The 23,715-nt window shown below is 34.3% G+C and overlaps 1 protein-coding gene across 2 annotated transcripts in view; it reads left to right on the plus strand.

Moving 5' to 3' along the window:
* Positions 1–23,392, plus strand: part of LOC111039034 (hormone receptor 4-like) — a 30,926-nt gene extending 7,534 nt beyond the window's left edge. Inside the window, exons 1-2 of one of the 2 annotated variants that reach the window (XM_022322313.1) lie at positions 9,868–9,884; positions 20,562–23,392. In XM_022322313.1, the coding sequence (XP_022178005.1) occupies positions 20,568–22,367 (1,800 nt within the window). In that variant the 5' untranslated portion in view covers positions 9,868–9,884; positions 20,562–20,567 and the 3' untranslated portion in view covers positions 22,368–23,392. Of the gene's footprint in view, positions 1–9,867; positions 9,885–20,561 lie in introns of those variants that run through there. The other variant, XM_022322312.1, reaches the window with a different exon arrangement.
* The last annotated feature ends 323 nt before the right edge of the window (positions 23,393–23,715 follow it).

Raw genomic sequence — 23,715 nt, forward strand, 5'->3', positions numbered from 1 at the left:
TTAAGTACTTCATTTCTATCGTATCAATTAACGTCGTAAATATTATACAAATATTAAATTGTAGAACGGCCGTCGATGATTATATCAAAGATGACGTTTCGACCAAATATGTTTCAAGTGTGATACAACAGTGTTTAAAAATAATATACCTATGTATGGTATCACCAAGGACCTATTTTCAACGAGTGTTCAAAACGAAAAAAAAAATGTATTACAAGCCAACAAAACGGATCAAAGGTAAATTGGGCGAAAGCATCCAACAAGGTCCGTGAGTAGGAGAGATGATCCTCATAAAACATATAATAATATTTTAGTCCATAACACTGTAATCATAATGCACTTAAACGGACGGACGGACACGTTTGTAATGACGTGTGTCGATGGCAAATAAGAAAATGGTAGTTGTAGTATATTATATAGAAAAGAGTTTTCACGCCGTCACATCTAAAAGCAAAAAAAAATAATATATATATATATAAATAATAATAATAATAATCTAGAACTATAAATATATGAAAGAACAAACAAACGAGTATTATTGTGTCGGCCGTTTTTGTACGGATTCGTATTATATCTGCTATAGAGCTATGTGTCGTAAAAATATTGACGGAATTATACGTTCCGAGAGACGACGTTTTTGCCTCCCCCGTGATACCCAATATGGAATTCCAGACAATCGGAATGCGACTACTCGAGTTAAGGATATAAATTGTGTAAGAAAAAACAGACCTGAGGTGAAAAAAATCGCGCGATCTTAACGCCGTCGCTTGTTGGTGCGCATAAAAATATGACGCGAACACTTCGGAACCGAACGGACATTTTAACCGAGACTGCCAGACGTAGGTATAATAATAATGATGTAATAATATAATACGTTTTTCAGTAGGAAAGCGAGATGGCTGTAACGTTGTAGTTTCTAGACGAAAATATCTATATACACGACTGTGTGATCTGCACTATCCGTCGATATCTGTTCATCAGTAAAGTTGTACTTCTGACGATTTTAATAATATCATAAGTGCCTACTTAAAATCGTTAGTTGGTATGCTACATGTTTAATAATAATAATAATGTATATTATATCTAAACGGAGTGTATATAGAGCTGCAGTGTATAGTCTCGAAAATTCGTTAAATCGCGTGCGCTCTATTTATGCGCTTTCGAGTTGTGAAAACCTGCGGCGGCGGCGGAGAATTATCGAAATTCCGCATAATATTTACAACACTTCAGTCAGAGTGCACATCACGAGTATCATGGTGCTTAGCTACTGGCTTAAAATAACAATATAATATTATAATGTCAATAATGATAACGATATAACATAATCTTACCTCACAATAACGATGTAATATAATGTTGTATTATTATTGTTTTACGGTTCGTCAACGGCCGGCGAGTCACCGGTGTACATCGATGAAATGAAAACAATATTACCGCGAGTGGACGACAACACCACTAATAAATAATGACCGAATCGACGACTGAACTGTCGTGATGATCACATCTATATTTTATATTGTGAAATAGTAACACACATGGCTTAACACAACGTATAATGTACCCAAATATTATTGTGCACCTAATAAGTACATATTATAGTGTCCATACGAATTAAGCAACAGACGTTCTTGTACCAACAGTAATAATTGGTACATTTCATATAATATATTTAGATAGCAGAAGAGAGGGGGGGGGCTATATAGGTCGATTCCTCGGGACATAAAAATAATGCTCGTCACAAAGATAATAATATTATGTTATAGACATTGTTTAATATACAGTATCTGCCGATCATATAGAACTTAACCTAGTCATGTCCCATGACTTAAGGGACAGCTGGAAAATTAAAAGTCTATACAAAATACAAGTAAACGATTAATATAATTAATACATTAACATAAATTTGTATTTGTTAATTACAATTATGTAAATTGAATATGGATGACATTCAACGGGTGCAGATATTACTAGAATTTTTTTATCCGAGTCAAGTCACCAATCTATACTGACTACACTCGAGAGAGTGTTGATTTTGTCTCCTACCTTCGCAAATGTATTCAAAATATTATAATATTATAATATCGGAAAGCCGAAGTGATCTCCGCGAAATCGTTTGGAACAATTTTTTGGCGTCAACTATTTACCCGTCTAAAACGTTGTACCTGCAGCATAGCATAATATTATTGTATGGTACTTATCTACAGAGTACCTACGACGTTTCCCACGCGCGCACTTGTTGCTGCAGAAAAGGGAAATCATTTTTGCGATCTTATTATCACGGCCTTGACTTTCGAACACATTGCCAAAAACCGGATGGTAGTCGTGAGAGCATTATATACATATAATATGTATTTTACGTACAGGTGGGTAGGTGAATGCATAAATACATAATATATATACGCGGCTTGCAATGCACGCCAAAGCGTTAATGCTTTCGCCCAGCTCTGCCGAGACCGGTCCGCGTGTTGAAAACAGTTTGCGGATCGCTGTTTTCGAACCACTCCGTTTTCCCTTTCAGACGGACATTCCCCGGAACGTTTATCCACAACAAAAAACTTCGCCATACCAACGTTGTTCCACTCGCGTTCGATCATTTTTATTATTATGACAGACAATAATAATATTATCGTAACACGCATTTATAGAAAGAACACGATAATATATCTCGACAACGCGGGGCGATGACACGACACGAAAATCCACGTGTCACATTATTATGATATCATATTGTAATAAATTATTATATCAAATATATAGCTGGAAATCGTACAATGTCACCTAACGAGGCCGCAACACTAATATTTTTGTGGGATATCATACTTATTATGTATAGGTATATTATTTTATATGCGGACGACCGAGACAAAAATATATAATATATAATAATACCGGTAGCCCGTCATAACACCAAAGCGGCGACAAAGATTAAGTGATAAAAAACTGTGTACGAAATCCCCGAGGACCGCTATATACTACATAGGCGTAGTACTATACTATTATGATTATTATTATTATTATTGTTATATTGTCCCTTCGAAATGCGCTCATGTTTGCAATGCATTTACGTGCGTGACAAATTTCTCAAACGATTTCTAGGCCAAATCAATAATAAAGTTAAAAAAATAACGCAGGTAACCCCGGTTACACAGGCTCCGTTTTTATACAAAATTCCGTATTTAGCCAAAACACGTAGTGTGCACTCTGATCCCATACATACATGGCTGGTATCGCTTAGTCGAGACAAAACAATTTTTTGTTTTTTGTATATCTGAAAAACAAAATAATAATAATAATAATAATAATAACCATAAACTCAACACTACGACGTTTAGCGAACGATCAAAATACATTATCGTATTAAATTCTCGTTTTACACTTAACCACAAGGGAAAAAACGTCTTAAACCAACCGTCCAACCTTCGATTCCGGTCCAATGTGGTTATATTATACTCTACGTTATGATATTGCTATGGCGCACTGGCAAACGCGAGTTTCGATATTATTTCCTCGCCTTACACATCGAGTGTATCGTTTTTCATTTTAATACTCGAAGTCACTGACCAGTGAAACGGGTGTGTTGTCGGTTTTTAATATCATATAATATCATACAAATTGTTATATTATTATTCATATATATTCGTCAACAATGGCGACGTGCTGATTTGGTTTTTGAGCGTTCCGAAATATTTCCGGCTGCACAAAATGAATATATTTATTCTCGACACGCTCATAATATTTCGTTTATGCGAATACATAATTTACAAAATATAATAAAATTGCGAATCGCTGGCGATATAATATTATTATACAGGCACTATAGTCTTCATTAGTTTTAAAAATATGCAAATATTGTAAATTTATAATGTTATATACGTACTAAACGTATACAAATTATGACTTTAAAGTTTAAGATCACTGATACCTTGGTTGTGTTATTACATTTAATAATATCATATAATATTTTTTACCCATTTTTATATAGTTTTAAGAAATGAGATGTTTAAGACGTGATACCCAAAACTTTAGTAAACTTAAGTTACTATAGGATAACATACTATTTGCAAAATTAAAAAAAAAATATAATTAAAATATTATTTGTTTTAACTATTAACCATAATACTATGACATTGCCTAACGTATATAAATCGAATAAAAATATTTTTTTGATCATACTCATGGCTCAGACAACCTATACTAAGCAGTAAACAGTCAAATTTATTAATTATCTATTATTAAAATATAATACACTAGTTTATTTGTTGTCTAGTCTACATTTTAGTTATGTAATTTAATATTGTTTTGAGTAGCTTGGTAAATAGTTGAGGAGGCTGAGCCGAAATCTATTATTCCTCACTTATTATCTGAAGTGCAATTTTTATTATAGTGTTTTTTCCCTTTTTTAGTTTATAATTGAATCGATGGTTGAAAATTCAAACACATATCCCTAAATCGGTATTGGTTTTTAATTTTTATATGTATCAGTGACATAGTATCTTTGGTGACATTTTTTGTTTCCTGCTGTTGTAGATTTTTTTTCAACAATATGAAATGATTTTTATCATTTACAAAAATATAAGTTTAGTAAGTGAAAGGTTATATTTAAATTAATTATGGAACATTTTTGCGACCAAATAACATAAATTAATTGAATTTTTATACCATATTACACGATTTGAAGGTTAAATAATGGAAAATAAAGTACATAAAATCGACCTCTAAGTAGTGTAATAATAATTAAGGATGCCCTTGAATGATAATATGTTTTTTTAAGTATTATTCCAAACAACAATTGAAACTTCACAATACTGTGAATTTTTTAAGAGTTCCCAGTGATTTTCGTTTTCATATTAGTTATGCATTTTGTAAACTGGTTCTAACGTTCTGTATGCAGACCGACCGATCGGGGTAATGAAGCTTGGTTGGTTTTTATTATTAATATTTTTTTAATGCATTAAGATTTAAAAATCCATTATCGACTGACACTTGTGTCTGATCAAACGGTGTTGGTATATATTATATACTAAATATACAGTCTTATTTGTACGTTTATTGGTCGTATACACAGAAGACCTTGCAATGGCTAGTGGCTACTTCAGTCTTTTTTTAGATCTCCGGAAAATTTTTTGTAGTTGGTACCTACTGATAAATCACTGCCCTCCTGGATAGGGATGTAAATTATTGACTTCGTATTACAATATACGTTCAGTTTCCTCTATTAAAAAAAATATTCAACCTGTGACAGACGTGGCACAAGTGAACCTGGCCCACGGTCGGCTACTTTCGTACAAATACGACTGGTCGAGAAGCAATATAAAAATAAATAAAAATAATAATAAAAAAATAAAAACAACAACAACAGGAACACAGGTTTGTTTGTCATTGTCGTTTATGTAGGTATATAGGTAGCTGGTATATATTAAAATAAACGATTGTCAAAAATGCATGTATAAGGTCCTTCGAAGAGAGCCTTGATGAAATACACGAATGTGTGGATAATTACACCGACCAATTAAGAATAAAACAAAAAAAAAAATACGTGACCCACATTGTGGTTCGGCTTTCCGAAGTTTAGGTTTTTAGTTGTATTCCTGTGTATCACAATTGCTTGGTCTTATTGACCGCGTACTTCAAAGAACACGAATTGAGTGAGAACTACTCCAATCGAAATGTACAACAAGATGGCCAAGACCACGGAATTATGGTACATTGGTATGCGGTTGACTGCAGGATTCTGAGGCTCAAAAGTTTTTGTTTTTACTGATAAAATATGTAGTAAAATAAATAATAATTATAAATTCAAAAATGCACATTACATGGTTACGAAAACAACTAAAAACGTTCACAACCGATGGGACTACAGAACATTTGTTTGGCCATTGGTATAATAGCACTATACATATTACATTACTTCTGGGCTATGTGTATAATAAACGGGAATATTATTGTCACAATACACAAGTAGATACGCTCTATGAATAATTATTCGTATTATTATTATTGTTATTGTTATTTTATGCTTTACGATGAACTATGATACATGTTTAAACAAACTTAGGGACCACTAAGTGAATCACTGGATTTTTTTGTCCTATTACGTTACACTGAATACGTTTTGTTTTGTTTTTTTAATAACTACCTAAATGTTAATTTTTATTTTAAAGTCGTACTGTCGAACATATTCTTTGAATTTTTCTAACTAGTAACTATGAATAATACTGTTAATAATTTAAAAAAAATAGTAATTAATGTCGAACTAACATTGTTCTTCTTATATATAGCTTTTTATACCTCAACACAAGGATCAAGTATAAAACGAAATTAATTACTTAAATAAACTCATTATACTTAATACTACTTAATACTTAACACTAAAGTTAGTGTATTCCTTTTTATTTAAGGTAATACTTCTTACGATTGTTATAGGGATTATCTATTAATATGAATTTTATTTGTTTTAGTAAGAATAGAAATCCAGTAAAAGTTAAGTAAAATTAGCTAAAAAAAATTGTTGTTGTTACTTGTTTAAGAAAAACACACAGAAAAAAAAGTGAAAAGACCAATGTCGTTGGTTCCCAATCAACGTGAACGGAGAACCCGTAGATGGTCACGCGATTCATACACAATGTGTTCGTAGTCCATAGACGTATGATAATATTATTAATTAAATTACAATAATGTATAGGTACACTATTTACATTTAACATAACATTATAAACCAGCTGTTACCTATAGTGTAACAGTATGCAACTGTGTGTGCTTTTTTATACTAAACATTGACAAACATTAGAATATCACGATTTCACTGTATCTCGATGTTTTTTTTGTGCATGGCGTTGAAACTAGGTTTTGTTATAGATAGGTACACCGTTTTAATACGAGTTAAACGTATATGAATCCGTCCCACAAAAATTTTCAGATCAATGTGCACTTATGAGTTAAGACAATGTAAATGTTTAGCTGTCACTAAGTTCTAAACAATAAACGTCATTGTAAACTGATAACATTTAAAAAAAAATTGATTGTGTGGTACATACCTATAGTTAAATTATAATTAATTATGATACTTTTGCATAGATAGCTCAATTATAATTAACTTCTTATATGTCTGTATAATATTATATTTTGACTATAATCTGTATCAACGAAGGACGAATGATGTTCAAAATAAGTTCAAGGTAGGTATAACGTGACAAACGACAGTACTAATTAACTAATTGACATTTACTAATTGGGATGACTGTTGAGTGTACATAAGTCACATAACATTATAACAATATAAAATGATAGGTAATTCATTGAAAAAAAACTAAAACTCTAATAAGCTAACCTAACCTTACCTATTTATTAGATACTTATTATACTAATTAGTCGTTAGACATAATATTATTTGGACTTAGAAGAGACACTCGATTCTGACAAAAGTGATATTTTGTTAATTAGGCATAGGTGCTTTTTTTGAGACCAACTCGATGAGTTAAACGAGTTTAGCAATGTTAACTGCATTAACGGTCATTTGTAATTAAACGAGACTTTATACATAATATTAATATGTGACAATTTTTTCGTCGTCGTCGGTGGAAATGCTTTTTCATAAATGTTTATATATAGAAATACAAACGGAAGGCAAACTCGTGCATGATATTATAATATACTCGACATTCGTAATTATATAATGCTGGTGAAACGATTGAAAAACATTGTATATTCGTCGCAAATACTGCCTCAATAATATTTTATGAGAATAATATTATACTCGTAGTGTGGACATACGAGTACGCCTGTTACCGCGGTTGTCGCATGGACATTTTTTTCCGGTTAAAAGTCTCGGCGGGTTAAAAGTGGGTGTCCCTCTCTCTCTCTCTACAATCGATCGGTCAAAACATATTATTTTTACAAAAATGATAAAAAAGAAATATAATATAACTGGCGCGTGTCCACCGGCTCCGGTGAAAGACCGACGACCGCCGTCAGCGTCGGAATGTAGGCTTCGGACACACTGGCCTCCTTCCCGAGCCAGAGTCCACGCTTATTCGCTTTAAACACATAATATTAATGTATATTATACGCGCTTGCACATTTGTCGTACACAATAATATTTGTCGCACGCGACAATTACGACCCGATAAAACGATAGTAATTGATTGTAAAAATAACGATGTATTTTTTCTCCGCCATTTAATTACTGCCGGTCGCACCGCACGTTGTATGCATGCGACCCGGTGGTGACGCGGTGGGAAGAAAACAGCAGCGACGGCGGCGGGTGGGTAACAATCGGAACTCGATTGCGGTGGACGGGAGACTTATTATTTTGGCACTGTATACATAATAATAATAATAATAATAATAATAATAATAATAATAATAATAATATAATATACTCGTAGTACACGTGTACGGGTACAATGGGGTACGGCGACGACTACGTGACGAACGTTGATCGTCGTTACATCCGCTGCGGTCAGGATTTAGAACCGCTCGGTCCGATCGAGTCGCCGCGGAAATCCGACTGGAACTGGGCGGAAGTGCGGCTAGTACTCGATCACCGCTTCCGCCGCCGCCCGCCATCACCGCCGCCGTCGCCGCCGAGACAATGTTATAATATTATTAGGCCAAACGATGATAATATGCGTAATTATTTATTACAATCGCCGTTCGTAGGCGGCCCGACGAACAGCCTATACCTGACCTACCCATATATATTGTGCGTATTGCGTACTTATTTATGCGCGATGATCGTGTTCTTCCTATGACGGCTTCTGACCGTCACTGCAGCGTAGAACTCGAGCAGTGGAGCACCTACAATAACAATAATATTCGCCGTTCCGCTTACGATCCGTTGATTTATGGGTTTTCCAACGAGATCGGTCATTTTAATTAAATAAGTTTATGCTCGTGATACGCACCAGCAGCAAAACCCCCAATCGTCTTAAAATCCTTTTGGGCGGGTTGGTTTCGGGAACCTGCACTCGCGTGCACCCCGTCAGCTGTTTTCGAAAAGACTGAAAGTTCGCGACTCGTATTTATGAACGAACGCGCATACTTTATTCGTGACCGTCGACGGATATCCTGTAATCAAGAGAGAAATTATATCACTTTCATTTTTTGCCGTCGCCCTCATTTATTATAATAATAATCGAATAGATTGCATGTCTGTTGCAGTGTGGTGCACGCGTGCGCGCTTTACATTTTTTAAAGGCAAATTGTACGGTTTTGTATCTGATAATTCTGATCTGCTATATAATAATATTATACGGTATTATACACCATGTCCAATATCGTCGTGAATAAATTTGAAATTTAATTCTCGTGCTCGAACGGATCGTGACAATATTATTGGCGATAAATACTGAGCGTATTATGTTACTACCATAAACGGCTAGGTTATATGGGGTGAAATTATCGAATTAAAATATTTAAAATATTTTGTAGAACATATTTTTATAATTTATAATGAATGCCAGTGTGGCAGTATATCAGTATTTATAGTAGTAGATCGCTTTCGAGTGAATACGGATAGCTACTATCGTTTTGAGATATACGTGGTCTGAAAATATATTATTAAAAATCACACTGAATATTTGAAAAATTTCGAATGTGCCCTATTAGTAATTATCGTTTATGTTAATGTTGTTTTAATATTGGATATTTTATTTCATCTTAAGTGTAAATTGGAGAAAATTAGTAGTTTAGTTTAAAATAAATATTTATAAACACATCATTACGAAACCAGTTTATTTTAGTAGGTACACCAAAAATCCAAAACTAAAAACCTTCAAGTTTATTTTAATTAGTTTTTACTTAATATGCGGTGTGCATCTATTCGGTTTTCAATCAGTAATCTAAGTGTTAAGTAAATATAATAATAATTATATTAATATTAACAGGTACAGACAATTGACTGTATTGGTTTCAATATTAAGTGTAATCATATAAATATTATATCGTTGATTGTTACCATACCTACACCTGTGATCCATGGTCACACGCTGTATATTGGTAAACCTTTGTTCTATATATCATATAAACAAAATCCTCTTATAGTACTTTTTCATAATAAATTGATTATTCTTTGAATATTCTGTTAAAATCAAATGATTCAATAAAAATAAAAATATTTTGTTTAACACTCCACATAATATATTCTCCTTTGTCAATCGTGAACAGAAATATTTTGGTTTCGTGAATTTTATTTGTGTACATCCTACTGAATATTTTTACCGTCGGAAAATCAAGTATTTATTTTCGTAGTATGTCACCGATGATTCCTGTGAAACATTGAAAAAAGTGACAAATCATCTTTTAAAATTTAACTCTACGCACAATTATTGAAAATTTCGTCTTCTTGGACTCTTGGAGAGCAGTTAATGCAGCATATGGTTGTCATCTAGGACAAATTCTACAGAACTGTGCAATAAAGTCGAACGATAATTTGTTTTATTATGAAATAATACTTTGTTCCCGATCGGTATTCGATAACTCTTCGTGGATTTTTGTCTGCATCAGCGAACCGTTGTGTATTACTGGAAATACTGGTAATACCGTTTAATATACCTCTATAATAATTCCGTATACGGTGTTAAAAGCATGGTTATTCTATTTCCTAACGGTCTGAAATTCATATATGTATATTGAAAATTATATATTGATTGTACACATGTAGACAATTATTTTCAGTATAATTTGACAAATCAACATAACTTAATCAATCGTCAATGTCACTTTCTTCTATTTCCAATTGCAGGATTGGAAGTTCAAATTTCAAACAATTTAGATTTTTAAATTCGTTCTATGGTGATTAAAGTTGATTCCCATTCAGTCAATATAGTATAAACAATAACACAATATAATATGGTTGTGATGTGTTCCTATAATTTGAATGCAGTGTTCATCATTTAATAACATAATAGCTATTGGGTATTGGTTTGTAAATAATTAGCAGCGTTTATAAATACATAATTTTTGTACTTATCATCACCTTTTGAAGCAATAAATGTTTCAATTTTCAAATTTGAGTGTGGTCTGCATAAAAAAAATCTCATTACTTTTCAAAATATCCGGGAAAAAGCGGAACTTTTATACAAAACCAGTTTTTGATAAAATCGATTCCACACGTAAAATAACAATTTATCACCAATCGATTTTCTAATTTAGTTGTAATTCCAAAACAAACAAATAACCTAAAATATTTAAAATTTTCTCCAAATGTTTATATAATTAATTCTTACTATGACTTACCTCAATGACGAGGTACACTCGATACCTACTGTACTGCAGAGCGGTTAAAAAAAGTTATACTTGATATAATACTATAATGATAAACGCTTATTATATAGGTATAGGGTACAGGCTAATATTTTTAAAATGACATATTATTAAGTAGAAAGTTCAATGCAGCGTTAATTGCCAAAACACCGAATTCAGTAAACCGATATTAAATGGTATACGATAATTTTTTAACTTAATGGTTTTAAAACGTGTTTGCTGTGAAAACTATCTAAACGCTTAAAATTACATAGTGTGTTTATTCTATCTTTGAAAGTCATTCGGAGAGGATTTGATTTGGTGAAGAATTTGACGGACACCACTACGAAATCAAGACCAGACGAGACCTAGACATCACATATTATATTGTCTGTTCATTACACGCACTATGCACTTATTGTCTGCGTTACAAATGAATCAAAAATGTTTCTAGATTGATGTTTTCATAGTGGATTACAGTGAAACGGCCGAAAATGTAAAATGCATTATAGAATTTTATAATCTATCATATATGTAGGATTGCAGGACACGCCGTGGCCGTGTACATTTCTCCTTTAACTTTCTGCCATCGAATTCGACGTCGAAAGACAATTGATCCGTCAATGCGGATTCTTCTCCGGCTATTTTTTTTACTATGCACATTGCACAACACTATCCATTAAAATCCAGCCAAAAACGGAATTCAGATAGTTTTATTATTATTATTTTTTATTGTTTATTGTTTTAACAAACGAAACTATTATTCTAGGTGCAAATTTGTTGTTATCTTGTTAACTAAAACAATTTAAAAAACGTATTGTATGTAACTCTATACCACAGGTATTTTTAAATTATTACTATTATTGTATCTACTATGAATTCTATTGTGCTATGTGACGTATCATGGGCGTATCACTTAAACATGAGATTTTTAATACTTGATAATATCATGTGGATTTAATAATAATATATTAATTTTGCTACGTAAAACAGTAAGTAAAAATACGTTAACTGCTTGCAAATTGCAGTGTTAACATAATTTAATGAATTAAGAATTTTCATTGTCGAGCATTGTTTTAACAATTTGCACAAAACGAAACGTAGGTAATATTATAGTATATTATTACAGTATAGTTGTTGGAAGCTACTGGATATTCGCTTTACCATGAAAACGCTAGTCGGACACATTATATGCGTCACTTTTAAGTAGGTCGTTTTATATATTATTATGCGCTATACTCGCTGCAGCATTCGCTAGCGATTTCTGTACGATAACAATTTACAAATTCTATCGTATCTAATATCTGTGTGGTATTGAATTATATTTAATTTGCTTTTTTATACAAATAATATAATATGATGCTTTCGAACGACTAATGTAATATGTAGGTATATATATATCATGTCTTCAGAAAACATAAAGGCGATGCAGTCTTAACGCACATCACTTCTTTAACTGCGCATTAAAATTTATTTTACACCCGGTCTATTTGCTATTCAAACATTGTCTAAAAAAATGCATGCAGTGTGTGTTTGAACAAATGGTATTTCGTTTCACCTGAACACAATACACAAATAATTTCAGATGAATTTAAAAGACTCACATGATAATATATTGTGCAGCGTAGAAGTTAGTTATGTAGTTTTGTTCTTTTGACAAATGTTAATGGATTCAATACTAGGTATGGCGGTTATTTGTTCACCCAGCTTCAAAACGCCCTGTACATATAGCGACCTGCAGCTGACTGACTTGGCCCAAGTTATGGTTGTTAGTGCAAGTGATGGAGGAGAAGGGTGACAAACCGCCTTATTCAAATATCCAACTGTACCTTTACATATTAAATACCTAGGTACATATAAAATATAAAAAAAGAGTGAAAAAAATTACATGTTCTATTATTCTTTTAATATACCTTATTAAAATATTGGAATTTTAAATGAACAATCCTTTACGTTAAGATTACAATCAGAAATGTGTATAGAATATTAAAATTAATACTTGATTACAAGTATTAAAATTATAAGTATACTATTCTACTCGCATATTATGTAGAATTATGTAGTCTTTTTCAACAATAGGGATATGTCTCTTGAGATTTCAATGGACATTATCGTCACACACTGTTATCGTTGTAGAAAAAAGTTCAACTTAAATATGTCACTCGTAAGACTATGAAAGTCGATATTCGTCTACCAATTAGTGACACTTTGAATTCGATCACTTAACACATGTTCGGGGAATTAATGACAAATCAGGATTCGAGATTTTGGATTTGTATATGGCCACACTCTAATTTTTCTGCTTTGCAGTCAGCCTATTATACAATATGGTTAGTCCGACGGTAAGCCGGACATCGGGACTGTGACGGCGACGACGTGGTTTGAGCTGGAAATTCGACAACCGTGACTGTCTTCACTGTGGCAGACATAAACTTACCTGCACTCTGCAGCTATATAATAATAATAATAATAATACCACATCGTCGGCACAAATGCGATTTTAATGACGTTATTTCGTTAACGCGCGTATAGGTATATCGTCTATACGTTGTTTAGAAAGTGCATGTGCCGACCGATATCGTGCTCTAATATAATACATAATATAGTATAATATAAATACGATAATGCAGTCTGAGGGGAACCAATGATACTCGACATGTGCACGAGTCGTCTGAACGATAAATCCAATTCTGCCACGGGCAGCCCAAGACTTTTCAGCCGGTATTTGCGACGGCCAGTCTATCCAGAGTTTAGATTTTGTGTCGTCGTTTTATCCATCACACATATTTCCTGTCTCGCTGCAGTCGGGTGTGCTTACTATATCTACATTCTACACATACGTACATATTTTGTTGTAATTTGTGCGCGCAAGTGTTGAACGCCGCCAAAGGTAAAATCTGGTACCTGTACGAATCTTCCCTAAGTCAGGCATGTGTGCAATGTGCATGCGCGTGTGTTGTGAGGGAAGGGGGAGGCGATGATATCCGACCGTGAAAGTGGTAGGTACAAGGTCGAGTTTGACGAATCATTCGGCGACGGATGGCGCACACTGCACAAATTGCTCCGGAAACGTTGGCTGTAGGTTGGGATTCCTGGACGCCGACAACGACGACGGCGACGTTGACGATTACACCTGTTGTAGTAACGATAGTATTATTGTTTCCGGTCCGACGGAAAATTAGGACTGTTTCCTATCGCACGTACCTACACAGTATTATTATGCTCTCGACACGCGGCCCGTCTAGCACAACGACTAACGAATATTATGTATTCACAATAATATAATATGTTGTAGCAAATCTAATACGATCGTACTCGGCGAGTGAGGCATTGTGTTTGGATATAGTTAATAGTTACAGTAAGTACATATTTTATATTATAAACGAGCACAACGCCTTAGATGCAAGTGGTGATAACCGCCGACTGAAAAAAACCTATTCGATTAATATTTGCGGCTTTGCAGGAAATCCGCAAAGGTTTACCCGTGGTTAGAAAAAAAAGCTCAATATCATTTCGATCATAAAATATGTATTTACAGTCACGCTGTCGCCGGCAGTAGTTATAAGTATGCCGAACTTTCACAATACACACATATTTCTAATTTTTATTTATACTGCAGAAACTTCATATTGTTTTCTCCTTACCTATACAATTTAAACAACTATAAACAAATATTTGAAGTAAGAGTAATGTTTAGTGAGTACCGCGACAATAGAATGTTAATTGTATTCGACAAAATACATACTATTCGTTGTATGTATAGGTGCATCAAAGGTACTCGAAAATATTAACAATAATAGTATAATATGGTATATTATGCAGACAATATGATATCTAATTTAATTTCTGATCCTAACTATATTATAGTCAAAACGAGTAGTCATGCCGAAATAATAGATTATCGAATTTAGTAATACCCTTGCACTAGCTTACAGATCAAATTTCTTCCTACGGGCTACGAGTTACATTTGACTTTAAAATATTTCATAAGGAAAATCAAATGGTTAAAATACCACCAAAGATATTATGTAACAGTTTTTTTTTATATAAAGACTTTGGACAAATCATTTTAGAAACAATAATTTAAAAAATAAAACAATCAAGATGAAAAAAAAATGATGTAACTTAATAAAATAAATTCAGTGTATAATATATTATTCAATGAACACGTCCAAACATTTTATATATTATTAACATAACATGGATGAATATTAGATGTGACCCAATGGCAAGTCCCCAAAGTCGATTGAATAAAATATTTGTCTATGTATTATTTCGAATTAAATAAAGCTTCTTATTAATCCATTGAGACATGATATGATTAAAGTGACACATTTTATGTTTATAAAACTTAAATTTAATCCTAAAAAAGGTCCTAAAATTATGTTTATAGTAAAAATAAAACTTCAAGTATTTTAAAGCTTACGCTTTTAAGTTTTAATAAAATCTGAAATATTTCATACATTTTTATGAGCGAAACCGTTAAATTACACATTCATGATGAATATTAAATATACATAAAACTTAGAGTTTGGTTTACGGTCGTGCATAAAAGGCTATACAAAAGCCGAAGGCGGTTAATATATAATATAATGTTCACAATTACGCAAATTTCACAATTCTGACGAATCTTTGCCGACAGGTTATTTGGTGTGTGGGCCCAGATGATTATTTATCTTTTTTTTTGACACTACTAACACTTTCTATTGCTTTTCATACAATTTACACTTCAACTGGTTTTGTATACATTTTAAATCTTCAGATGCCTAATAAAATCTATTGTTAAATATGGTTTACACGAATGATCGTTAAGCTTAAGTTCCTATAAACGTTCGTTATTTCGAATACGAATTTATTCGTATATTCTATATTATGTGAAGTATTTTATTTTACGATAGCTATACAGTATTAAAGAGCTTAGTAGAGAAACTAGCAATATAAGTGACGTAATGTTTATATTTTCGTTACCTATTTACCTATATGTATTCAATTATCGTACAGGAATTGTGTCATCATTATGAGACGAAATAAACAAATTATTGTTTTCAAATCTTTGGCATTACACTGAACACAATATACGATCGAAATGTAGTATAGTGCGTTATAATTAATACTAGTTCTACACAGTTGATCTGCCATATCGACCTGATTCTGGTGATAATATTACGGATTGCCTATTATGAATCCGTACTGGTTTACGGTGTATAATTATTATTCAGATGGCGTAACATGGTGGGCGATGAACAATTACGGCTAATTACGTGTGTTTGTACATGTGGACGACATTACATCACACATAAGCCATTTATAGAGTGTTTGTGAGCATATTGCTCGAAAAATAAAAATTAAAAAATTAAATAAGAGCAATTTAAGAACCTTCGGACTATATGTGTGTGACGATTTCGTGAGCACTGTGTTCACGGGTCATTTATTACTTAAAATAATAAAAGTGAAAAAATAAAAAATAAAACGAGAACACAGCTACAATGTTGTATAACTACGTCACTCTGGAGGCATCTATTTCGTTGATGACACGACGAAAACGGATGGATCACGACGCAAGAAGTAAAGAAGAAGATAGCCATGTGGCAATCTCGTCGACTTAATATAGTTTATAATAGGTGGTCGATATAATAAGCAACGACGAAAGTGATTTCGTGATAAACGAACAATATTATTGTGTTTGAGAACCGTTTAGCATGGTAAATATTATGTATAGGCATATAATTGCAGCTGATAAAATCCGATCGCCACGGAACTTCAGTCGATGTTTTCGTTTTAAATTTGTTTACATTCGCCATAGTTCTTTGTATTACATTACTAATAATATGTTCTCTAGATATGGGAATAATATTATAATTTATAATGATATGCGTGCTAGAATAATAATCTCACTCTATATCGATGTATTTGAAAACCTTATGTTTTATTATAAATATATACGCATAAACTTTATGCACTTAAAATTGTTGTGAACTCTTTGCTGCAGTGAGCATATTATATTTATAAATATATATATATATATATATGGAGTATAGGTAATAGGTATGCGTTTAGTTTTATACAAATTGTACTCGGCAAACGATCGGTTTATGATGCAGTTAAAATGTTATCGGTCGATAAATTACAATTTTCCACCGACAGCTTTTTTTATTCATATAGACTCGTAGGTACACGTCTTTGAAACGAAGAATGTTCTTAATCTGATTCGACTGATTTCGATCGTTCTTAATATTCCGAAGAGACCTATGCTGTAAAACAGATGATTGCAATGCCATGCTTAATGTTAATCGTTAAATAAACAGTACAACCGATTAAAATCTGATCACGAGCGTTATCTTTAAAAGTAGCATACGACCTCCATCGGTGTCCCAAAATTAATCGTTAGGAAGCGTTATTGATAAATGATGAGTTATGAAGAATTGGTATGGGTACGTGATTCGTTTTGGATCGTTCTTTTCACAGTACATTTTGACCTTCGCTATCTCACTATTAGTACGTCAGGTGACTACGGTCCGAATTCTGTAAGCGCAAATTGAGAAATCATTTTAATATACATAGTATTATAAATATAATTATCACGGTAAACGCTCTTTAGTCGGTAAATGTAATTTAGTGCAAATTTTTTAGTTGAATATTTCTGCACCCGACGTACTTTTAGACATACACTAGACCACGAACACCACAAAAAAACTTGACCCAAGAGCATATTGTTCGTTAATGGAAACCTGCGGCTGATGCATTTTTGTCTGCAGACTGCAGTGGGTACACAGTACACTCGTAACACTTTCTCTAGTTTATCGTACGCAAATAGTTGACTCCCCGTCGCATTCCAAGTGTGTATGAAAACTTAGACCGGTATTATTACTTATAGTCTACCTATATTATCAGTCTCCAAGTAATTTTTGAAATATTGCAAGGGAAACCAATAAAGTTTGAATTGAAAACCAAAAGTGAACAAAAGCATATTTTGTTACAATATAATATGTAGACGGCAAGTATCGCAATACAAGAATACAATTCTAAGTTTTTCCCTCCAATTCTGTTCCGGATGACGTCAGATTTTTATAAAATAGGTAGGTAGGTATAACTCACGTATAAATACAGATCGGAGACTTCAACGAATGTATCGAATGTTAAATAATTAAATATATACATAAATATAATCGTGAACATCGTCAGTCAGGTTTAACGTGTGTAATATAATACGTTTCTCGCGATAAACAACCGATGGCTTACTTTTGGTCACACCTACAAATAAACGGGCTGAGAAAGAGAAAGAGAGACAGAGGACAGAGAGAGAATGATGGTATAGGTAGATCCATGCTTTTTTTTTGTAACGGTGTTGCATAACGTTCCAGTTAAACAGTAATTAAACTGTCGTCTGGTCTACAAGTATTTCGAAACGCGTTTTTTTTATCCATTAAACAAACAGAAAAGATTCATCCGACTAATACAAATACAAATGTCAACCGGAAAGGAAGATGTACGAATACCGAAATGGATTACCACCACGGTGTTTACTCGTGTTTGTGACCTATCATCGAAATGTTGTTATGGCCGTGTACGGAGGCTTAATGGGTTTACGTCCGAGTCAATACCGTTGCTTTGATCCAGGTCCGACTAACTGTCTGCAGGATAATATGATCTATTTTCAAACGTGACTACTTCCGATAACCTACTCGTCCGATAACCTGCAGTGAAGATCGTTCATACGTGTTTAGTATGACAACACACGCAGAAACACGCACATTCAAAAATAGTAACTAACCATGTCGTAAACAATTATAATATAAAATATCATAAAAAATGAATACACCAAACTGTATGGTCGTTTATAGTAATATTGTTGTAAACAAAATGTTGATTACATATACATGAATTATAGCAATGAGCCAAAAACTGGTACACATATAATACTTCATAGATACTTGACAAATATGAAATCATATACCTAGTAATACATGCATTCGATTGTTATATTTTGCTTTAAATATTTTTGTTTTACCTAATCAATACCAATAAAGTATACAATTATATTATTTAAGAACTAATTAGCAAACGTTTCTATTAAAAATCAATGAATTTAATAAAATGAAAATTGGATTAAAAATTAATTTATGTCAAACATAAAAAGTAAATTTATTATTTACTTTACTGTGTATTTACAAAGAAGCAAGTTATTACACTTAGTTTGTTTATATATTAGGAGAAATTGAATTTTTCTTTAAATATTTTATATCATAACATATTTCATGCTTATTCCTCGTACATTTTAAACTCCTGTACTCATAAATTAAATGTACAGCTCATCTATTAGCCATAACAATTTAAAGTGCAACATTGAGAATTTGAAAAATGTTTAAATCGGTATAGAAACCACTGTCAGTATACATTTTTTACAAATTACTCTATGCTGTTCTGGGTCACTGGAAAACAGTGCCAGTTTCCAGTTTCTTTACCCTTCGCAGATACAAGGAGAACCCCTCCCGACCAAACCAACGGTTATCTGTGGGTCGTTGTACGTTTCACGGTTCTATTCGCTGGTGGGGCACTTTCTTACCGATCAATCACCACCCGAAGGTTATTTACATATATCCTCCGCCCAATGACACATTCTCTTTTATTATTACTGACTACAGAAGAACACATAAACCGCTTAAAATTAATTATACCAAAAATTAATCTTCATCAAATTAACATTAGGTGCTGCGGGTATCGAGTACGAGAGTCAACTGATTGCCACTGCAATAATAACTAAACCACATTATTACTTATATTATCAGTGTTAAATGTTTTAAATTGCAATGCGTGATCTTAACTAGAAAAATACAATTGACGTTTTTTGTACGAAAAACTAGTCACTGGAAATAAACTTCAACCCATATAGAACATTTACAACGGTATACAGTGGTTAAATATTTAACCAAAAGTCATTTTAGTCAAATCCAAACGGTGTTTGGTGATATACAAAAAATAATATAATGAATAATTGACTTAAATGTCATTCTAGAGAATACACAAATTGATATCCGTTCCATGAAATGAAGTATAAACTATTAACATCAGGGTTAAAATAAGAAAAATAATCCTAGTATTAAAAAAAAAGATGGATATATATTAAAAAGAAATTTATACCTAGATCAACAAAATGTTTGTTTTAAATGTATACGATATTATTATAATTTTATTTTCATTAGGGGTAATGTTGTATACAAATTGAAAATAATACAATCCTTAAAGTGACCCGTTAATTGATTCAGATACGGCTGATATATTAATCTGTATATTTAACTGATGACTGTATTTTGTTGTTTCAGGTGACGATGAGCGTGACAACAACGATAACGACGGCTGACTGCGAGCTGTTAGGTCGGGGCCCCGTCCAAGGATCTGCTGACTCGGACAGCCTGGCCACGCTGGTCAGACAGCTGTGCAAGAAACAGCAACAGCGTGGTCGGTTACCGGGACGCCGGTGTACAGTAGCATGCAGCCGGGATGCTGGGCTGGAGATTGTTCCGTACCAGAGGAAGCGGCCAGACGACGAGGGTTTCGAGTCAGATGAGGACTTAGCGTCGCTAGGCTCATACGATGATCCCGCAAAGAGAAAGACAGGAACGTTAGCAGCTGTATCAACGGCGGCAGGTGCAGCGTCGGACAGTGCCAACAGCAGTGGCGTTTCAGAAGACAGCGATGACGCAGATGCCGCTTCACTGAGAGGTGGACAGACACCAGTCGCAGTCTCCACGGAGATGGCTGACGGATCTGGTCGGGAGGCATATGGGCTGACTGATGTGGCATTCTGTCACACAGATGCAGCAGCACTACCCGGTATCGCAGTATGGGTGATCAAAACCAGGAGGACGCCATCCGCAGGTCTGGAAGCCATCGTGGTCCGGAGCAGGGACAACCGGCTGCAGGACGTGTGCCGGGCGTACCAGGAGCTCAGCAGGCGTATTAAGTTGGAGCCGAAGCCTTGGGTTGGTCACACGAACGGTGGTGGTGGACCGTTGTCGTCGCAAAGGCGCAAAGTCGGAGTCAGTGGTGGAAACATAGCGCTGACGGCAATGCCTGAAGTGAACAGATTTAACCTGGTGCAGCGGACCGATACCGACGGAGTGACGCACATTGAAGTAACAGCGGGACCTGTGGTGGCGGCAGCTAACTCAACCTCTAGGGACTCGTCTCAGTCGAGCATCATAAGTATAAGCACTCCCGAATCTCCAAGGCCGTCGATCAAAGACCGATCTTATGGAGACGATAATCAAGACCGAGACGATGGTGATAGTGGCATTGAACCACCTCCGCAGAGACCGGAAAGGAGGAAATACAAGGTGAAACCGGACGATGGTGAAGGAAGTAGTAGCGAAGACTACAGGCGACAACAGAAGGTGGTCAGGGGCCAGTTCATTAGGGTCAATGTCAACCATTGCGCTGTGTTGCCGCCGGCCAGTCCGGAACCGGAAAGGAAGTCCAGTCAGGAGTCGCCGGCCAAGTCACCCTCCGGCCAATCGCCAACAACCGTCGTTTCGGACCGACTGTGGTCAACAGCCGATTACGACAGATTGGACGGTCGGTATGAACAACACAGACGATCATCTCGGTCCAGCAGTCGAACTCGAAGCAGGAGCACAGGCCCTGGTCGAAGGCAACAACATCCGTTGCAACTGGCCGCTGTCCAGCCATCACATCCTCCGCCAGTGGCATTCAGCCGGTATCCGAACATCGAACAGCAGCAGCCGTCATCTTTCGGCAACCGGTTTTTCGGCAAACTCCGTGAGATAACTTCTGGTAATCAGTCACCACCACTACAGGACTTGCAACCAGTAGCTTTCCGGCGTCGCAACAGCGTCGGCGAATCTGTCACCGCCAACTTCTATCAATACTTCAGCCATCAACACCACCACCAACATCACCAACTTGGCCAATACCAGCAACAGCAACAACAACAGCAACAGCTTTATCAGCAGCAGCTCCACCAGCAGCAGAGACAACAGGCCAAAAATGGCGGACATCTCAAGTCAGTGATCAAGAAAAACAATAAGAGCCAACTCTATCAACATACCTACGACGAACCCAAAAAGGTCACGTTCAGCGCCTACGCCACTGTTCAAGTTGTCGATTAATTAGGCGCTCCTCTCCCCATAGATTCATTGTACCATATACAAAGTTTACTTGTGTTATCGAACGTCAGTCGTCGTCGTGTTACCAATAGATTTAACCGGTCACGCTGACCGCCTGTCGGGCAATAGGGCGTAGTATATTACCGAAAAATTGCTCAAATTCACCTATATGTTTTTGTTCGGCATCTGCATCTAGTAGATTACAATATGTAACAACATTGACTGTAGGATGATTCGATTTAAAATAGGTAAATGATGAATTCCTATTTAACGTTTTAATGATTAGAAAATATATACGTGTAATCGATAGCTTATTTCACTTTTTAATAATGAAAATAATCATAGCACCGCAACATACATTTTTCGTTCTAAATATCAGTTTTTTCCGTCACAAATTCAATCATCAAATCAAAATCTAATAAATCGTTATGGTTGCACGTCACATTGGTCATTGTATTAGGAGGTCAAGTTCGTGTCTTCGTCGTCGAAGGCATTTGTAAACTGGGCCCCCGACACGACACTGTATTCATCGTTAATTTACTCTACTTCCTTTTACGTGGGAATTCTTTGATTGTTTCATCGTTTTATCTTCGGACGGAAGATAGTAAACGGACGGAAACGACATTAAAATACGACGTGTGTTTATTTTAATAATAAGAAATAATCGTACAAAGTCGAAGTGACAGTAAACCTATTTAATAAAAATGAGCATAATATTGAATATTACGTCATTGTTGTTCTAGTTTTGAGAATGTGATCGATCAATTATTATTCTGCTATATATTTTTATCGACACGCCATTCACGAATATTACGCCCTCTTACCCGTTACGCGTTCGCGTTTTATTCTAGTAAAGCTATTCACTACTCAGATTGTTGCTCATTAAACGAAATATAAATATATATTTTATTTATGAACGTATTTTTTTTTATATATTACCTAAATAATAAGTCATTGCTGGCGCATATATTATTGAATTGTACATTAAGTTAACTTATATACACAACATTTTAATTGTAGACAATAAGTATAACTTAATTTCCTTATTATATCTATCAATTACGTTTTTTTTCTGTATAACATAATATAGAAAACGACACCGCTGCTATTTGCATGTGTTTTTTGGGACCGATATTGTTTGTATTTTTATTTATAAAATTTAATGTGCATGTATAGTTATGCCGTGTAAATACAAAATAATATATACATAAACATTATACCAGTCATTAAAAGATGTAATTTGTTGTTTTTATTACATTTTCGGTGTGGTAACAACCAACAACCCAACACTAAGTATTTCCCTCTTCTCTTAAATTTTTTTTTCTTGTTAGAAGTCATGTGAACTACGTAC

This window comes from Myzus persicae, unplaced genomic scaffold, assembly GCF_001856785.1.
Source record: "Myzus persicae strain clone G006 unplaced genomic scaffold, MPER_G0061.0, whole genome shotgun sequence".
In the NCBI taxonomy this organism is placed as follows: domain Eukaryota; kingdom Metazoa; phylum Arthropoda; class Insecta; order Hemiptera; family Aphididae; genus Myzus; species Myzus persicae.